Source organism: Pempheris klunzingeri, chromosome 3, assembly GCF_042242105.1.
Source record: "Pempheris klunzingeri isolate RE-2024b chromosome 3, fPemKlu1.hap1, whole genome shotgun sequence".
NCBI classification, from domain to species: Eukaryota; Metazoa; Chordata; class Actinopteri; order Acropomatiformes; family Pempheridae; genus Pempheris; species Pempheris klunzingeri.
Genome location: NC_092014.1, coordinates 6,522,079 through 6,542,713, shown reverse-complemented (window position 1 = coordinate 6,542,713; position 20,635 = coordinate 6,522,079). Strand labels below are relative to the sequence as shown.

At 39.7% G+C, this 20,635-nt stretch overlaps 1 protein-coding gene across 1 annotated transcript in view; it reads right to left on the bottom strand.

Moving 5' to 3' along the window:
- grin2ab (glutamate receptor, ionotropic, N-methyl D-aspartate 2A, b) overlaps positions 1 to 20,173 on the bottom strand; it is an 85,198-nt gene extending 65,025 nt beyond the window's left edge. The window contains exons 1-2 of the mRNA XM_070827954.1: positions 20,156 to 20,173; positions 18,982 to 19,188 (exon numbers count right to left, since the gene is read on the bottom strand). Coding sequence (XP_070684055.1) covers positions 18,982 to 19,188; positions 20,156 to 20,173 — 225 coding nt within the window. The remainder of the gene's footprint in view (positions 1 to 18,981; positions 19,189 to 20,155) is intronic.
- Positions 20,174 to 20,635: the final 462 nt, after the last annotated feature.

Genomic DNA, 20,635 nt, shown 5'->3' with positions numbered 1-20,635 from the left:
GTTTGTGTAAATGATAGCATGCTCATGTATTCCTTGTATCCTATAAGACCAGCAATAACTGCAACTTCATGCCATCTTGTTTGTGTCGTGGACAGAATATATTTCAAACCATTAAGATATATGAGTCTTATGAATTCTGAACATGTCTTCAGAAACATAGTGAGTGCTGTAAAACGACCCGCCGGGGTTCTCAAAAATTGGCTTGTATTTATCTTTGATAAAAACAGTGTGACTCAGATATGTGACTCGAATCTAATTATTTGTGCAAGTGCAAAACCAAAGACTACATGATTGGCACAAAATAGGACTGGGAGTTTACCGTTCTCTTTCGGTCGTCTGCTATTCAAAAATCACTTAATTCAGTTTCAAAGTGGGTGACCATAAGGAGAAAAGGTTTAAATCTTTATTTTTGCTAAAACGCTAATCGGGCTTCATGAGACGCCGTAAATCTCTCTTCCACTGTCTGCCTTTATTTGAACATAATCTATGCCTGTAGGCAAAGTTCAAAGTATAGTGCCAGTTATTAATGGATAAAATAGCCCTGAAATAAATCTAATCTGATTTTATGGGGGTTTGAGGGGAAACATTCGAAATCGCTGAAGGCACTCGAGTGTCTGCATTGATCATTAACATTCCCTGAGATGAAAAATAACTATTATTTCAACTCTATATCCTCACCACATTCCAGTCTAATACAGAGGAGTTTAAGCTCCTGTTCAGCTTAGCCTGTGTTACCTTTTCCTGTAATGTGAACAGATCTAAGAGAAGCAGATGAGTAGAGGAAATGCAGTGTGAAATGCCCTGGGCTGAATGAGAGCTAATGTAACCATGATGCGAATGCTACGTTGCATCTCAGCCAATTTCTTACACCACCACAGTCCAGCAGAGCTGAAAAACACCCCAGGAGGAAACATCACGTCCACAAAATTAACCTACTGTCTCTATATCTCTTCATCCTCCCTTTTGCTCGTTTTCTTACATTGCATCCATGCCTGTTAATCATCTTGATCTATTCATTCTCTCTTAATATATTTAATTCTTTTTTTTTACTCTTTTTCTCTAATTCTGCCAATCTGTCTTTCCGGCTGGGTTAGTGTGTGTATCTGATCCATGTCATCTCACACCCGGTCTAATCAGGCCAGTTAGTCAAGTCAGTACTTTCCCAGCTTGCTCTCTCTGCCCTGGTGCCCACAGACTAGCCTGCAGCTCCAGCAGCACTTAGCATACGCCGCTAAATCACACACCGCTACACTCCTGTCCCAGGGAATTAGTGTCAGCTCCAACCAATGGGACAAGATTACACTAACTTTCCCTGGAGTTAGCATCAGAGCTAACATAACTAGGAGCTGGAGTGTGCTGTGCCACAGATTCCAAAATGGTCAACCTAGCTGGAAAACTTTGGGTCACTGAGTGTTCCCGCTGTCTTACTAGATTTGCATTTGTGCATTTGTAAAATCATATCTGCTGACTCCTCTGATGAGCTTCCAAAAGAGATGTCATGAGGGGTAACTGTTTCCCTCTCTGTTAGCATTTATGCTAATATTTTCATGATACTAAAAAATGCAAGATCTGAATAATGTAACAATGTTCAGTGGCATAAGTCTCTAGTATCCTTCCAATACTAAAAGGGTTTTCACTCTTTAAAATTGTATTTTAAAGGTAAGAAAGACTATACAATAAAATAACTCAAGAGAGCTTTTGTCTGTGCTCATTTAAATGTGTTTCCTAAATTGTACAAATTTGCCTCTAAGCAGGAAATTAGTCTTGTCCAAAATGCTTTTATTTTCTCGGCTAAACTTAACTCTAAATTTGTGAAAATAATGTTTCTGTCAAAGCAGCAAACAACACGCCCGGTGCTCAAATGGGAGCTGGCATTCAGAGGCCCTCAAGCTGCGTCAGTGACAATACATCAGAGGCCGTCTTTGTGCACAGCGTAACAACCCAGAGTGATTTTCCTCGGATATAAGCACATTTCTTGGTTCAACAATGTTAGCCCTAACTCCTATTAAGTAAAGCTCATGTGGGTGTAATTGCTTAAATTTATCAGTCCACAATTTCATTCTTTCATTCATCGGCAATGAAGCAGCTCTACATAGTGGCTCTAGATGACAGCACAAATTAGGCTTGCGGTTATGTGGGCTGTTTCCCCAAAATATCTTAAAGAGATATGCCACCCAAAGTCTTTAAAATAGCAACACTTAACCTTTATAGACTTGAAAATTTGGGGTTTTTTTTTCATTGTGAGACAACGCACAAAATGAATTCAGTCAATTTCAATGGATTTCTATGGTGATCAATTTTCACTGTGGACAAAAAAAAAAAAGCATCAAAACATCCAATGAAACCTCTCAACTTCTACATTCACCATTGTATTAGTGTGGAGTATCAAATCAAAAGATTGTAGCCTTGATGTACCATCCATCATATGAAGCCACTTATGTTTGTGAGATGTTTCCAAAGAGTATGTTCATTATAACAGCGTCTGACCAGTCTGACACTGCTGTGTCTACTACAAATGTTATCTAATTTCTTTTCCTATCTTGTTCCATTTTTCACGCTAATTATCTGCTATTTCCCCACTAATGACCCCTGTGTAAAATTGACGGGTGTTCAGTGCAGTGTGCAAGTCAAACACTGAATTATGCAATGAGATTTTTTTTTTTCGGATGCTGGTGGAACCATTAAAAAACAAAACAAAAGAAAAAGGTTCATCAGCAGCAAATGCAACTGGAGCTGCCTTTGGAGAGGGATCAGCTGAAATGAAAACATACTTTAATTTAAAGTATCTTATAATAAGTCAGTAAAACAAGTCAGGTCATGCATATCTCCTGCATTCTTCTTCATCACACTATGATCATGAATTGGTGCCCTTCCCTCAGCACTGATTGTTGTTGCTGAACCTGAAAAAAGGTGTCACTCCTCAACAGAATTGTTTAATTAACATTTGCTGCTTTCTTAAGATAAAAAGTCAGACTTCAATTTACATTACACCTATAAACTTATGCCTATTGCATTGTATGAGCTAACAGTTGGCTGTAAGCTCTCTACTGTCTCAGGGTTGAATAATGCATGTATATTTCCTCATATCATCATTTCTTTTGTGTGCTGTGGCACATTCACTGAGGTAGCATACGGTAGCAGCTGCCATCCTAAAACAATGTGTTGCCATCCCATTTCTACCACAGTCTCAACTCAGTGTTTTTTTAAATCATCAAATGTTATTTTTTTCATTATGGGTTGTTAATCCCCATAATACCCGGTTTCAAACTGTGAGTGTCAGGACCAGATTTATGTACATATTTGCGCTCGCAATCTGCATGAAATTAGCGTCTGATTTACGAAAGCATTGGCTAATTATCAGTAACTGTGACTGTCTTGTAGGTGCATTCTGCATGTAAACGAGATCTCCAAAGATGCAGTTCAGTGGTGAAATGGGGATGCGATGGGGTAACAAATCATGAAAGAAATCAATCCCAGAAAAAGAAATAAAAATGTAGTGATGCTGACAGTATAATTCCCATTAAACCAAACTTTAATTTTCCAAACCATTTACTGAGGCCATGATTAAAGTCTAATTACTTTAAAATTATCTTAAGGTTTGTAAAAACCAATGCAGTAGGAGTCGTTAAACATATAACATGTAAAAACGCATGCCACCACAACTGTGTGTCAAATGTGCAGTCAGTGAAATGCATTAGCTCAGAAGATGTTTCGTTCAAGTTAAGGTTAAATGACCACAAAGCCACAACTCTCCATCCCATCTGTGTTTATTGTAAAAAAAAAAAAAAAAAAGTGCAATATTGTGTGTTTATTATTACTGAACTACTTTCCTTTCTAAGAAGCTGTCACTCTAATTTCTAAATAATTCACTGTAGTTCTCCTACACATCTTTCTGCTGTCATGGTGATTTTTGCAGAATGCGGGATTATTCATTTTTGTCTCTCCCACCACAACCTTCCTTTAATGTACCATTTCAAATCTGCACCTGCGTTATAGAGGCAAATCATTTTCCCTGCAAAACTGAGCCTTGAATATTGCGTGAGCCTTAATAAATGTACCAGAATGTGCAATCAACCACATTTATCAAATCTCCCACTGTTATGAGCGTAGTCTTCCTTTACAGGCTAAATATATTTGCCTTAAGAAAAGAGGCACACTTCACCGATTGCACGCAAACTATTGCCGCGTTTCCACTAGCACTACTCGGCTCGACTCGACTCGGCACGGTTTGGTTGCGTTTCCACCAGCGCTAGTACCTGGTACCAGGTACTATTTTAGTACGTCCTCGGCCAGGGTTCCAAGCGAGCTGAGTCGAGCTGACAATGCGACGTCACCAGACTGCAGGCCACTGATTGGCCAGGGAGCAGCGTCACTTGATGAGTCATGAGATCGACTCGTTCACAAGAATCAAACCCGCCGTTTTTAAAACCCTGGAAACAGAGACAGAGCGTTTTTATTATTTCTGTGAACGAGGTAAACGGATACACACAAACCAAACACTCCATGTCCTTAGTTGTGTTTGTTTGTGCCGTATACAAATTACGCTACGGGAGTTTCGGCCCGCCTTGCTATGACGACCCCGCCCACTTTGAAGTGGTACAATTCTGTAATGGAAACATAACCAAACCGTGCCAAGCCGAGTAGAGCCGAGTAGTGCTAGTGGAAACGCGGCATATGTCTCAGATGACCTGTTTGATAAATATAATGCATATCAAGCGGATTTTATGTTGTTTAGTGCTGTCGGATTTTTCTATTTTCTAAACAATGTAACTTGACAGCACTGGCAAAGTTTGTGTTGTCCAAAGCAGCAAGCAGCCAGTGCATAACGCGTGGTTGATGCTCATACATGCATGATCTCAGAGAGATACATCACATTTATATCAGAGGGAAATGGTAAAACATTTGGTTAATGTATTTTATGTTTTAAATCATCACTGTATTGCTATTAGAGAATTGGACATTGTTTTGTATTTGAGATACATTCAGAGATTAGCCATAACTGAGCCTGAGTTTAGGGTAGAGAGAGCATTGAGAAAATGAACTAAAAGAAAGACAAGCTTTCCCCACTTGTAGTGTGGACTTCATGTCTCTTTTTAGAGGAGAGCAGTTAATTTGTTGGCCACCCACCTTTATTGTTTCTTAGTTTTATTTGGCTGCTTTAGTACTGTGAAAAGCTAGCCAAGCTTGTCACATAACCAGGCAGTCTTTGCTAAGTTGTGTCTCACTTGGGTAAAAAAATTAAAACACATTACAGATGGTGTTGTGACGTCTTTGAGGACATATTTGAAAATGTTTGAAAAGGTGCGGAATCCTTGGAAAACTATTTTTCGTTAGTTTGTGACCATTTTCATTTTTTCAGTTTTTAAATGGCTCAAGTTTGATTGGCATGCATCAGCAAATGTGTGCAAAATGTTTTGGCAAAGTTTACTTACATCTAGTAAAGTGTCAGCATCAGAGCATAGTTCATAATATTAGTCCATATCATGGAGTTTGGACAGAGTGTGAGTGTAAACTGTCACATATACACACTGTGGTGGGACAGAAACACCCAAGTGTGACTGATGGGAGCAGAGCTGCACAGTCAAAACATCTTGACCATGCAATAGTGATATCTGCCCGAAAATAAGCATGTCAGGTTCAGTCTGGAGTCAGTAAACCATGACATCTTCCTTCGTCAAGGTAAGAAGATGTACAACCTGGGATGATGAAGAAGTAGTGAAAGTTTAAAGGAAGCACATGACTGCAAAAAACTTTTCTTCACTGAAAAAAGAAAAAAAAATCTTAACCATAAGTTCATGCCTATGATTTATGATGTACTCCTAAGGGACGCAGCAGAAAATCTATGGAAGACAATTGAATGTAGTTCTATGAGAATAATGTTCACACTGAATACACTTGTTTGTGTGTTTTGGGTTTAGGATATGTACATAAACCATTGGAACACTCTGAAATGTGAGGTTTACAAAGAGAGGTTTTGGAGAGAAAGCAAGTAAGTCTATCAGACAAGCAAATATTGGGGGAAAACACAAACATGCACAGGCACAATCCACACTACATCCACGTTTAATGGGTTTAAATATTGTCAATGCTACTGACAGCTTAACCTACATCCAGCTGTCATTTAGCATTTAGTTACTTTTAACTGATATAAAATTACATTAAAAAAGTCATGAGAAATATTGCAGCTGACATATTCTTGCACCATTGCTGAGCAGTTATTGCTCAGATCCTAGGATTATCAGCATCAGTTATAATTATCTTGTGAAAATATGTATCAAGTGATAATTAAATTTTTAACTTCATGCAAGTACTGTTTCTGAGACTACAGCTGTAAACATGTGTAACATGTATATGCATTTGTAAATTTCCCAGATTTACTAAATTACATTTTGGCCAATACAGGTCGTACGATACGTCTTAAAGCTTCATTATGCAACATATTCTTTCCAAGCTAAAGGCACCTGGCATGATGATACAACTCTGAGGTGGGTGGCTTCTTATCTGTCAGGGAGGGACCAGCAGTACCACAAAGACCTGCCTATCACCTGTGGAGTGTCACATGGTGATGTCCTGGGCCCCCTGCTTTGTACAATGTTAACTATTCTATAGTACCAGCATCTCAGACCAAAACAAACAATCTTTCTGTCTGTAGCTCTCTCAGTCTGACAGATAAACAAGCCTGTTAAATCATCACAATCATATAAACACAAGCACAATACACATTTTTGGAACTCATTGTATGCGACTGCTGTCCATCCCCAGCAGCAGACTACAGCACACAGGCTAAATGGATGTTAAGTATCCACTGTGCTTCACTAAGCTTATCTATTAGTCGCAAGAGGCATCACTTGGTTTTGTTTCCATTGGCCAAGTTGTGTATTAACAGTATTTGGGCTACTTCTTTAAAAGTACTATAATAAATTTTACTCTTTTGCTGCACAACTGTGTTTGCTCACTGAATTCCCCACAAATCCAGATGCGCTAACCTCCAACATCCCATCCCAAGAACCAAGCAAATGAGCTCCGATTACAACACATACACAATGAGTGTGATTTCATTCTATGCTCAGATCACCATTACTCCACTGTATCTTGAAATCACAAACTGTAAAAGTTGTTTAATACTATATTAATGTTTTAAATGATAACCTTGAATTACATGAAATTGGCCTGCTCAAGTTCTTCGTTCTTGGAGTTCATTTAAATGGAATAAAGATATTGGCCCATAATGCACAGTGTATCCTCAACGTGTCCTCTTTAAGTCTGAAGAGGGCCTATTTCTCATTTTGACCAAGGATTAGGCTCAGGAGGGACAATGACTTGTATATTAAGATAGGAGGAGAATCAGTTTTTTGCCTGTTAATTACAATTCTTGCATTCTCAACAATAGTAGCGGCACCTACTCATGGGTGGATTACTGAATGGGCTTACCAGACCCAAGGGCTCAGAAGGCCCCTGAGTCAGAGCCTCTGTGTGGTTTAAACTTAAGGCCCAAAAGTCCCATTGAAAAAAAATGAAGGAATGAGAAAGACGTACATGTCAATTTACTAATTGTGCTGGCTGCAGGTCGATTGTGCAAGTCAACTGACCAATAAGAGCTTTGTAGATCTAGATATCAAGCAACCTATCTGCATTCATGAAAAACAGAAACAAAAAAAAAAAGTGTAACAAGTGATGTTGAGACTAATGCAGCTCTACAAGTTGTTGTAAGTCAATTTACAGAAATGGAGATTCATAAATCAACATATTTGTTCATCAACTGAAAATGACATTGGCAGGACATTGCTGCCAGTGGGGGGCTAGTTATTTGAAAACTTTAATCAATTACTTATTCAACATTCACACATTGAAATACTAATTACATTAGTTGTTACTTGTCTTCGTTACCCAGCACAGCTCCGTCTAATGTGCTTTTAACTCCAAATCCTCCACAGCCACACGTCACCCGTGTAAAAATAGAAAACAAGACATTGTGGTTTAACAAGCAGACAGCTTTATTGATCCAGTGTTATTTCGACTATGCTGTTAATCCATGTACTGGGCCCCTACAAAAAAGCTTAAAAACACAAACTTCAATTACCACAAAACAGACTGGTTAGAGTCACCCTCAGGCAAATACAGCTTGGAGTCAGGTGTCAGCTGTTACAGCCTCACAGGCTTCTAGTGAAGAACAGACATCATATTCAATTAAATATTGGATTTTAAATGGAAGTGCTCCCAGCTACATTTACAATTATTTTCAGAGGGTATGCGAAGACTTGATAGATCTTGATTTATGACATACAGCTGTTGTCTTTTATAATGTGATTAATTTTGTTGGTGTCTGTGATTTTACCATGTCTGCCTTAATTAACTGTTTGTTCATATGATCCATTTTCTATTTTTAGTCCCTGTTTTCAAATTTTTCTTACAATTAGACATATATATTACAGATGCTGTGAGCTGTGTCAGCATCGAGGACAACGATGGAAACAAGTCTAGGACTTTATCCCTAACAAAGAGTGATATGTTGTATTTTGTAAATATAGGCTACTATATGAGAAACGTGGTCAATAAACCAAACCAAAAAATATCTATATTGAAATCAAATGACTCCCTGCACTTTCCAATAATAGTAGAACAAGGTACATTTTTATGCCTAATGGGAAGGCACAACAACAGAACACTTAGATATGAACAATACAAATGTTCTTAATACCTGAGAAACAAATACAACATAGTCTGTAATTATTTACAATCTCAACACTAATGCCCTTTTACCACCACAACTGCTAAAATAAAATAAAAACTGGTTTCAGATCAAGGCAATTTAAGTGCATCCCCTTTGTATAATCTTAATACAGGTGCACTTTTACATCATGTACTTAAATGTGCTTTTTCTGACCTGGGAGTGCCAGGGTTTATGTTTTCCAGAGATTGCTCTGCATTAACTAAAGCACAGTGCGTATCATTATCCACCCACCCAGATACTGAATTGCGAAACACGAAGGTTTGTTGTCTTGATTTGACAGTACAATATGGTGGAAAGGTCTTGTTTGAAATATCATATGTTTATTTGCTCAACACTGATGTAAGTTCCAAGTGCCTTCTTGCTTGTCCTCGATAAAACTGACTGCTTGTCTGCTAGACACAGCCCAACAGCCTTTTTCCACATCAAAATTTCAGCAATGCAGAGAAATGTGTGTACATGTGTTAGGGGGACACACTTTTGGCCAATTCTCTCTTTTTTTGTATGCTTGTGGTTCGTGTAGAACCAGGGGAACAGAAAATGTCCGCAAGAGTTCTGTCATTCATATTTCATTGGTAATAAATATGAATAAACAAGGGCAATGCCAAACACCAGAGAGGACACTCTCCCTCATTCATTGGGGGACTGCATTGTGTGTTTTTGTAACTGTGTTTGTGTGTGTGTCTATGTCTGTGTGTCTGTGTTTGACTTTGAGGGTATTTGTGTTTTTGTGCAGCAAGATGTAAAGCAAGAGAAAGACACAAGCCCTGTGGATGAGACTAAAAGGCAAAGGGTGAGGGTGGGGCAAGAAAAAGAAAGAAACGAAATGAAAATAAAGTTACTATGAAGCCATGCCAAAGTGGGGAAGTATGTAGTCTTTAAGGCAGGATAGTTCGGACCTTGGAGAGATGAAGAGAGGTCACATTGTGAGCTAACTTTATAAACTTCATAAACGCGACAAAGTAAATTATTATAATAACCAAATTAATACAATAACAAGATACAAAATTAGAGAATTCTTTGCACTTGGATGGAAAACAGAAAACTCTTATAAATAAAAATACTAAAAATGGTGTTGAAAGTGTAGCTGACTCCAAATTCTATGAGCACCAGGGATACACAGCACAGTATGATAAGCTGAGACTGGGCCATCCTTATGAATATACGATGCGATTTTTCTAGCTTTCAATTATTGAAAAGACCTGAAACATTAAAACGACACAGGACGGTTGTAGACAATCATTGGTTAAGCCTTGTTAGACAATCTGATGTAATGATGGAATAAATTCTCCTTTTAATTTTTAACCAAAAACTGAATTTGTACTCATTTTAATGCATGACAAGCACACCACTCTCTTGAACAATCTATTATTGATGACAGTGAAGACATTTATTAAGCTACCAAATTTTCTTCTATTGCACTACTAAAAAGCAAGTACTGGTTTGTTGAATGACAAACAGCTAATAACTGTAGGTGAATTAAATTCTTTGAATTTGAATTAAATATTTGAGCTGCTCCTATTTTATTACTTTATGTCATGCGTGGTTGGATGGCTTGTGCACATGGCTGTATTTGAAAATTATCATTGCACATCTAATTTTACATCATCCATCCATCCATCCATTACCTATACCGCTTATCTGTCAGGGTCGTGGGGGGCTGGAGCCAATCCCAGCTGACTTAGGGCGAGAGGCGGGGTTCACCCTGGACTGGTCGCCAGTCAATCACAGGGCCAACACATAGACACAGACAACCATTCACAATCACACCTACGGGCAATTTAGAGTCAACAATTAACCTAACCTGCATGTCTTTGGACTGTGGGAGGAAGCCAGAGTACCCGGAGAGAACCCACACAAGCACAGCGAGAACATGCAAATTCCACACAGAAAGACCCCAGGTTCAAACCTGGATTCTTGCTGTGGGGCATCAGTGCTAACCACTGTACCACCATGCAGCCCCCAGTGATAAATGTCTATATATCTATATATAGATATATATTCACATTCACATTAATTAAGACTTCAATGGTGAAATACATTTTTAAATCCTGTGAGAGACCTGAAAACACTCAATCATTATTCCCATCTCTTCACTGTTCTCTAGTGGCGACATCTACACTGTGGCTGTTTCGATAATGGCCCTGTCATGTTTAAATACAGCCGGTACATTCACATAAAGGAGACCTATTGTATGTTTGAATGCCATTACTTTGACAGACAGATGAAGGCAGCAATTTCACAGATTCAGTGTTTGAAGTATTATACTATAAAATAATTCAGATCAAGGTATATGCATTTGATGGCAGCTTTTCAAAAGACCTCAACATGCGCTCTATACTTGATCATACGTCTCTGGGCACCGGTGATTGGTCAACATATGTTTTTTGAAGTGTTGCTTATTGCTGTTAAAGCCCGCACTTGGCAGGAGGAGACAGAGACTTCGAATATTCCCACATCACCAGATGCCCCGTCTGGCTGAGATAGCACCTGACGCCAGTGTGGAAGTGAGCATTATACCTGGAGTAATATATTTTGGATGATTTGGGGATATGTTGGGAATATTTTTGGACTCTGCATCTTGGTGCCTGGCAGAGTTCTCAACAAGAGAAAAAAATGTTAATGTGAACTGACTAGACCCTGACACACTAAATCATAGAGTGATCGAGGCCCTTTTCATGTAGAAGTCAAGTATCATTTTATTTGATGACGCTTTAAAAACTGGCAAGATTTATCTTAAGTTGCTTTGCTCTCTATTAAAATTTAATGTACTAAATATTAAGTAGAGCAGAATCAATTGCACAGTGTCGTTTGTTATTTTCACATTTGTCATACTCCATAATAACTAACTATCGTGTTTATGGCCATTTATTGGTATACTAATTTTTTTTACATTAGGAAACCGACTGCAAAACATACTGCAAGTTTCCATTTTTTGTTTACAGTTTTGTGAAATCAGCGTGTGTTTCTCCAAGCAGCATATCTTCTAAACACTGGTGCACTGGGGTGTGATTATAAAAAAATAAAAAAAACTACTTAAGCACCACCGTGCACCACTTAAATCAAGGTCTGGGCTTTATAAAAAATGCAATTACTGTCTTACACATTTCCTGGTTGACCTACAATTATATGATTAAAGTAATAATAATTCTTATAGAGCACTTTTAAAATCACAGTTACACTGTGCCTCACAAACAGATAAATAACGGCAGCAATCAACTCCAGAATCAATAAAAGAGGAGTCGGTGCTGGAGGAAGTCTCTTAGGTGCCATGTTCGTCCAAATTGGAGACAAGAGCGAAACCTTAGAGGCAAACACACCAAGTTATAGAAGTCTAAGTGAGAAGAGTCTAAGTCAGAGGAGATAAAAGAATGGGCGACTTTTACCAAATCAATAATGGATAAAAGAAAACAATTTTGAAAACATTCCTTTCTTGGAGGAAACAGTCTCAAACAACTGTTCCCAAAATGAAGAGTTTGTGTGTTCATTTTCTCATGAACATGCTTGTATCTGTGCCTGTACCTGTAGACATGCCCTCGGGTTTTCATGTATTTGCAAGTTATTTGCATTTATGCCAATAAAACATTTTTATTTTGAACCATATTTGCATTAAGCAGAAACATCACTCTCCTTTCAGCGGTGTGACAGTGATTATGGGTGACAGGCTGACAGCAGGCTATGACACTGACACAAAAGAGCCACAGCAGCAAACCTTAGCTTGCTAGCCACAGTGTCTGTTAACACGAGCACGCATATTGCACAATATTAACACCTTGGCTAACTAAAAAAAGGGCACACATTCAGATTGTTAGGTAGGCTAGATAAGTAGTTAGCTAATAAGCCATTCAGTCCTAACGGTTCAAAAGGCTTACAAAAGGGATCAGCAAGGCCTGTATTTACACCTGCTACCGACGTCTTCCAAACTGTAAATACTGTAGGATGGATATCTGGAGGAGGTCTGGGTTGCAGAGGGATTGGCTCAAAGCCCCATCTAAATTCTATCTGTACAGTTAAACCACATTCTTAAAAAAGAAATTGGCCCAAGTCAGGTCAACTAACCTCCCCTCATCAAGCTATCTCAAGCAAGCCTGTATAGTGCCTCTCTAGTCATTTCAACTACTCAAAGCGTTTCAACTCAAAGCTTTTTTACATTGCATCCACATTTATCAAACTTGCTCAATTCAGGAGCAAGTTGGGAGTCAGGGTCTTGCCCAATGACACGACAACATGCTGCCTTAGAGGAGCCGGGGATCCTCTGGGGTCCATCCGATTGGTGGACGACACACGCTACGCTGAGACACAGTCGCTCAGCTACAGTTGAGATGCCGTCTTGTTCGGTTTTAAGAGTGAAAGGAAATTCCTTGATAAAGCTCCCAAAACAAAACATCCTTTAAGAGATGGCAAGCAATTTGAAAATCACTTTAATCACTTGTTTGAAAGCAACACGTTCTATGGTGTCAAATTATGCTTCACGAAAAACTGTATCTGAAAACACACACACACACACACAAAGTAGTTTAAACTAATGTTACTTCACTGAAAGGTCTCCCAGCATTAAGCATGTGCTCATTAATGAGGGTTTCAGGCCTGTAACTCCTGAATCCATTTACAAACTTTCAAAAAGTTAAACTTTTACTTTTTAAAATGTAAATCCATTGAATGTGAATTTGAGGAAGTTCTATTTTCACAAGCAAAATAATATGGGGAAGATAATAAAGCCATTTTACTTGCTCTGAAACCGAATTCCTTGTGGATTTAACATCATTGGCACAGTTAGCACTGAGCACACAGTGCTTTTCGTAATGTAGCTGCTAGCTTATCAAGAGAATAACAATAACTATTCTTTTTACACTCTTTTGGAAACAGAATGATGGTGCCACAGTAGATTACACTGTAATTGTGCAGCTCCAAAGTACCATTGTTTAAAAACAGCCCTGCTGTGGGTTATCTCCTCTGGTATGATAATGTCTGATTCACTGTAAAAATGTATTAATCATCGCAGTAACACATTGTGACTTAACATATGTAATACATGAAACTGATTGGCAACCATCTTACATTGAATCAGTGAGCCACTCATAATGAACTCTCCTGGAAACAAAGTGCTGAAATTCGATTCACGTTTTTGTGACCGATCTGTTCCTCGTAGTCACGGAAAACTGAATCAAATTGGATTTAAAATGCTAAAGAATGTATTAACTAGGACAGTGTTATATCAGTCTGAGCTCAAATCTGGTGTCTGTAAAAGCATAAAATTGGAGTATGGGTTTTGAGTGTTAAGTTGGCCAAAATGACAGGGCCAGACTGACCACACTTAGGCACCATCTAAGCCTCTCTGTGAGCTTGGAAAAACCCCCAGATGGACAAAGTGTAAAAGCCATCATTTAAGGTAACAACTAAGCTGCCTAGGAAGCTGGAAATGTTCTCAGTCTCAAAGTCACATGTTGTGCTTAATACTAATCAAGCTAATTCAAAAGAACACTATTCAAACAGACACAGTGGGGGGGCTACAATCCAAAATGAAAATCCACCATCTTGAAAGCCTTAAGCTTTCAACTGAAAGATGAATGCTGACATCAAAGGAGAGCACATCTGTGTGCTTCTTTGTTTTAACAATGACCACTGACATCGACATTTGAGGTTGTGTTATTTACTTTCAGCAGAGCACAAAGGTTTTAAAGCAGCACTGATCAATATTTTTGTATTAATAATGGATCAAATCACCAATTGGTGTTGCTTGTAGTGATGAAACCACAAAGAATTATCTCTCAAATCTGCAGTTCCAGTGAGTTAGCATCTGTCACCATTTTGGTTTTCTGGAATGCAAATTTACTGTTTTGGTGCAGTCTCTCAACTATCATCAGCCACAACGGGCAGCTGTTTTAAGTGAGAAAGCTCTGGTGAAGCCAATGCATGCTACCTGCCCGGCGCCACACAACAGTAAGAGACAAGCAAATACACACAATAGAGCATTTAGCTGCTACTCACTCAGGAGTTGGTGTAGCCACTGCTAAAAGCAGTGAATACTGGACTTAGATTCATTAGGTGGCTGGAGACGCATCCCAAAATGAATGCTAATGTAGTTCCATGTCTGCTGGATGTGTAAATGAGCAATTGTACAGCTTTATAAAACGATAATATATCAGTGTTGTGTTTACCGCAAGTTGCCAAATAAATTCAATTAATGCAGCGTTAAGAACACTATTTGTCACGACCCTTAATCTTAACGAAGCAGTTTTAGTTGTAAAGAGTAAAGAGAACTTAATCAACTCCAGGTGTTTTACACCTGTGTATTACATTGCTCAAAGACGGTGGGCAAGGAGTAAAAGCACAAACACATTTGGCTCTCAAAACAATAAGGGAAATGACTGAGTGGAGCATTATTTCACCTCTTTAAAGATATTTGTGTTAGAACCTTTCCCAAACTAGATAACTTTCACTTTTGCTGTGAAAACATCACTGTTATATTTTGGTCAATCACAAGGTCTGACAAACTGCCAATACGGGTCAATACAAGTCATAAATTACTCAACATCCCTTTAACCTTCTTCGTACAAGCTGTTAAATCTTTTAGCCAACCAGAATGCTATTATTGATGTGAACAAAATGAAAATTGTATACACAAACACTGAATAAGATCTTAAAGGCAACAAGTGCCACTGAATTGCCACCATAATCTAAATCAAAACTGGTATTCTGTTATATTGAACAATAGACTAATATAACATAATGAGCTTATAACAAGATTCATTTAAATGTGATTATAAGTAATAAAAGTTCAAAAAGCCATTTTCATCAACCATCCAGCTGGTCCATCAGTCTGCAACAGACACATCTGGGATATGTGACTGTTTGACAGATTAAAATAGAAACATGAAATGCTTGCTTTAATTCAAACTCAAGATGTATAGGTGGCAATTTCTTGGTTACTCTCTATTATGCTCTATTATGCTTGTCATGTCTCTAAATCCACCCTGAAACCACCTCTCAAGTAGGATCAAGATTATCCTAATTTTCAGCAACAAAACAATCGGCCTTTGAGTAATGAAAAACAGATAAATGTTTAAAGATTGATTAAAAAGTAGGATTTGATTTCCAAAACTAAATCCTAGCCTGAGCGATGACAATTATTTTTCAGGTTTGAAAACCCCAATTTTTTGAGTTATGCCAATCCGATTACTTAAATCCTTTCAGTAAAGTGTTGAAAAACTGGGCTGGAACTGGATAAGACTTATTCTGAATCTTGAGCAGACGAAAACACCTCAAAACCATTAACAAGGCACTGATGCAAGTGTTTGTATGCTATCAATATTTAGTCACGAGCCCCTTTAATGTTAAACTGCTAATCAGGGAAATGTTAGTGTTAGCTAAGGGCTGCAACCACCGCTCAATAAACTAGTAAATACCAATGCGGTGCAGCTCCAGTTGTTATTTTTCATCATAATTATGAATATGAAATAAATTAGTAAGAAATATGATTTTCTCTACAAGGGGATTCACTGGTAACTAAAGTACTTATTATTCTGGAGAATTGTTAGCTGTCGATGTAGAAACAGAAGATTTTTACAGTGAAATTATGCAAAATACTGAAATTTTGTGTTTCAAGGCATGAAATGGTCACATTTACATATGTGGAGCATCGTCACAATCCATCAACTATTGCAAACATTATTCTAAAAATAGCAGTTCAAAAACCTGCATTAGTCAAAGCCTACTTAATATCACTATGGCTCACCAACTCATTAAACGAGACCACCAACTGTGTTTTGATTAAATGATTAAACAGCGTACGTTCTTAAGAGGCTTTTGGGTTATTAACTTGTGTCTGAGACTGCAGTATCACACATCAATATACAGAAGATCAGCGGGGGTCAAATGACTCATTTTCATATGTCAATCAGTCTTTTTTCACTGGTAATTGCAAGGAACAGGGAAATGAAAATGCTCATTTTCATCATCTCAAGCCTGATCTTAGTGGCATTTGACCTGTGATTGTGCGTGCAAAGACAGAAATCCGTTTTTACATTCTTCTAACAGTGGACACGAATAAGAGCTCCATATCTTAGCCACTGAGAGTCAAATGTAACCAGATTTTGGTGGTGGATGTTTTCAGGACAAAATTATCTGATGCAATGCAGTACAGTAGATACAGCAGCAGGTTTAACTGACTTTAAAGAAAGCACTCACTCAGCAGATGACAGCAAAAGCTAAAGGCCAAGCAGGAGAGACGTGGTTCGGCTGTTAATGTTATAGGCAGAACAATCACCATAAAGTTTTATTTCAAATATGTAGTTTGTCAACTTCAATGGATAGTGAGTGCCAACCAAAAATACCCTGCAGATAAGGGAATTATTTGCCATAGCTCTTAACTCAGATTATGTCAATACTTCCTTCAGGACAAAAACAGCTACAATGCAGGGCAGGAAGGTGCATATTCCACCCACAGGGTCTTTGCCTTTTCTCTCTCTCTTTTTTTTTGAAGCGTCTTTATAATTATTCTTCATAAGCTCTAGGTTGCAATCTTGTGTGTACACTCCTACCTAAAATCCTCTGTATTTTCATGGAAGGAGTGGGAAAAAAGGAGGATTTTTAGATGGTTTTATTCTAGTATGTGTGACTCAAATGCCTTTAACCTTTGAGACTATGTCACAGTAAATGCACAATGATAATTGCAATACTTTAGGATCACGTCAGTAAAACGGTTCAACAGAGGTGAAAACTCTGTGTATCTCATGAAGAGACAGAGACTTCCGCATGAATGCTCTCTGAACCTTTCCCCACTTGCAGGCATATGTAGATTTGGGGCTAATTTTGGGCTGTAGCTCTAAAAATGTCTTGCACTCTATTAAAAACCAAAACACGGAGACCAGGATGACACAGAGTAGCCTGATTACTCACCTTTTGCAGCCTTTTAGCTCCAAGAAACCTCTCTGAATACCCTCATGAAATAGATTTTTCCAAGAAAATTGGATCTTTGCTACCAGCGTAGGTAAAAGAACTTAATGTTTCTGTGAACATCACCAGTTCCACTTAGGCGCCATCAAAATAATATCAAGAGGGCCATCTTGTTAAAGGCAGCACAATAACATGTTGAGAACAGCACATTAAATGTGAGGGATTTAATAGCTTTAACAGCAGAGAAACAGAACAACACAGTCTCACTTCTGACTACACTGACGAGCTGTTTCAACACAATGAATTCTGAACTAGGCTACAGTACCTGCTTTGCCAACAATAGCTATGGTTCAGTGAACAGCTCAGTGAGATGCATCTCGACACATAATTTCGACACTATGTCATGCTGGAGCCAAAATGGGACTCAGAATATGGTATGCATCGCATCACTGACGATTCTCTCGTTTTTATGCTTTTGCTGTTTGGCTTCGTTTCAGTAGTTGGTTAATAGCAGACTGTGAGAGATGAAAATACAATGCTCAACTTAGCAGGAAACATTCTCTGGAGTGTTAACAACAAAAAGAAAGTGAATAGAAAAGTAGGTCTACTATAAAATACTGTTAAGGTTTTAAAGGTGTTATGACATCACACCCAGAATTCATTGCAGCTTTGCACAAGATATTTATATTAATGAAGACGGCAACAGCTCTCAACATTCCCTGCTCCCCACTCTATTGCGTTTATGCCCTACAGAGTTGATCTCCTTTTGTGTCATCCCACTATTCAAGAAAAAAGGCTGCTGCTGAGCACATCCTCATCTCCCTCCCAGTTCTCTACACGACCACAATGAGTCTGGTATGGCATGAACGGTAATTTGCCCTAAATGATGATGATACATTTAAACAATATTAAGCATTAAAAATGAGGGGCATTCTTTTGCCACCAGGGCTGATTAGTCTCATGAAGAATTATGGGAATTAGGGCCTGATCATCTGTCATGTCAGACCCCTATACTTGCATATGTGAGACTCCTATAGTTCTGCCCCATGTAACATCTGTGTGCATGTGAGTGTGTGTGATGGCTTCCATGTCCCTGAGAGAAGGAGAAGACACTTCGTGTGTCAGACTTGGCACGGGAAGCGGGAGGAAAACGGAAGAAAATGTGTTTCTACAACGTGACTGCATTCAAAGCCTGAAAACTGTAATTTGAGATATGAATTCATTACACGGCCTCTCATCAGTAGCCGGGGATAAAGTGATGCAACAGCGCCGCTTAGCGTCGCACGCCGCCCCGTTGGAGCCGCTCTGCCTGGCACAGATTCTCTCCCCTGGCCGCCGACACCCGCCGCGGTCCTTACCTTCGGTGTCACAAAGCGTGGCTGCTGTGGGTTTGCGGTCGCGGAGGTTTTGCGCCTTCTTCTGCGGAGTCCGTGCGATGAATGCTGAGGTTTACTGCCGTGGTGTGAGGGCCCGTGCAGGCAGCCACCATGACCTGTCCGTTTACTGGCATTTTGGTTCCTTCTCACGGCGTCGGTGAAACCAGAGGAAAAGTGTTCAAACTTGATCTGAAAAACAAGAGGATAAAAAAAATGCGCCTGCTTATTGCATTGCACCCCTCCACAGCGCAGACTTGTTGAATTTGACTCTGTTCTATAAAAAGGACGCGCGCCTACAGGCTGGTGCCTATATGAGCTATAAACATTATTACCCAATGTCATTATAGTCCTCATGACTCAGAAGCATTTCAACTGTTTGAATTGCATCAAATTCCAGCTCATTTCAAGTGCCTGAGTGTGTGTGTGCGTGTATATGTGTGTGTGTGTGTGTTTGCGTGTATGTGTGTGTGTGCGTGTGCGTTTCTGCGCGTTTGTGCACACGCGCTTGTGTTATGTTATGTTGCATGTTTGCGCACGTCGGAGCACAAATGCGTGCGTGGTGTGTGAGAGCCCCTTTTGGGGGAAGCTGAGACACGGGCTTATTGGATGGGAAGCTTGCGTGACGAAAACACAAGTTAAATTCAAAGGTGAGGTGGTGTGCGGTGAGAAAGCCAGAATAGTAGGCTACTCTGTGTGTGTGTGTGTGTGTGTGTGTGTGTGTGTGTGTGTGTGTGTGTGTGTGTGTGTGTGTGTGTGACAGAGAGAGAGAAAGAAAGAGAGAGAGGGGGCGCGTTAAAAACAGCCTGTGGCTCCTTAGCGAATATTCCCCTCACGCTCCTCTCTCCAGTGCCGGGCTCCGTCTATGTAGGGCATGCAGCAGGTTGTGTGTCGGGGACTCGGCTCGGACGAACGAAGGAGCAGAGAGAGGAGCACAAACCAGCCACCCCACCACCCTGCCTCCTGCCTCCTGCCTCTGCTCCACTTTGAGGGGAGAGTGAGTGTGCGGCAGATATTAAAGACACTGAACCCCGACAATTGCTGCTCAATTTCCGCGTCAACCCCCCCTCCTCCTCTTCCTCCTCCTTCTTCTTCTTCTTCACGGGGAGAAGAGTTAGTTCTGAGCCAAGCTAAAAACATACTAATTAATCTAACTCACCCCATTCCCGTGACACATCTCTCCAGGCGGCCAGGTGGAGATGACATTGCAGCCTGTTACTCCATTCGGGCGCCCTCGGCAGGAGTATGAATCACATACGACTCTCCTCCATCAAATTAATCCATCAATTTCTCCTCCATCGAGTCCCCCCTCCCCAAAAAAAGAAAGAAAGAAAAAACAAAAACAAAAACACACCACCACACGGATAAATCCACCTGTCTGCCTCTGAAGACCTCCCCCCTCCACCACCACCTCTCCCCGGGTAGATGGGTAGTATTCCTCTCGGTTAAGATGTCAAACACCGTCCGTTCAGCGGCGCAGACGAACCGGTAGAAAAAAAGGGGGGAAGAGAGAGAGAAAAAGCAGCCGTTGACGTGCGTGGAACAGTTAGATTCTAGAATCCAAAATAACCGTTGGTTTGGAATCTCCAGCGGCAGCCCCGCGCGTTCCGCAGTGAGGGCTCGTGGACAGGTCCGCGCG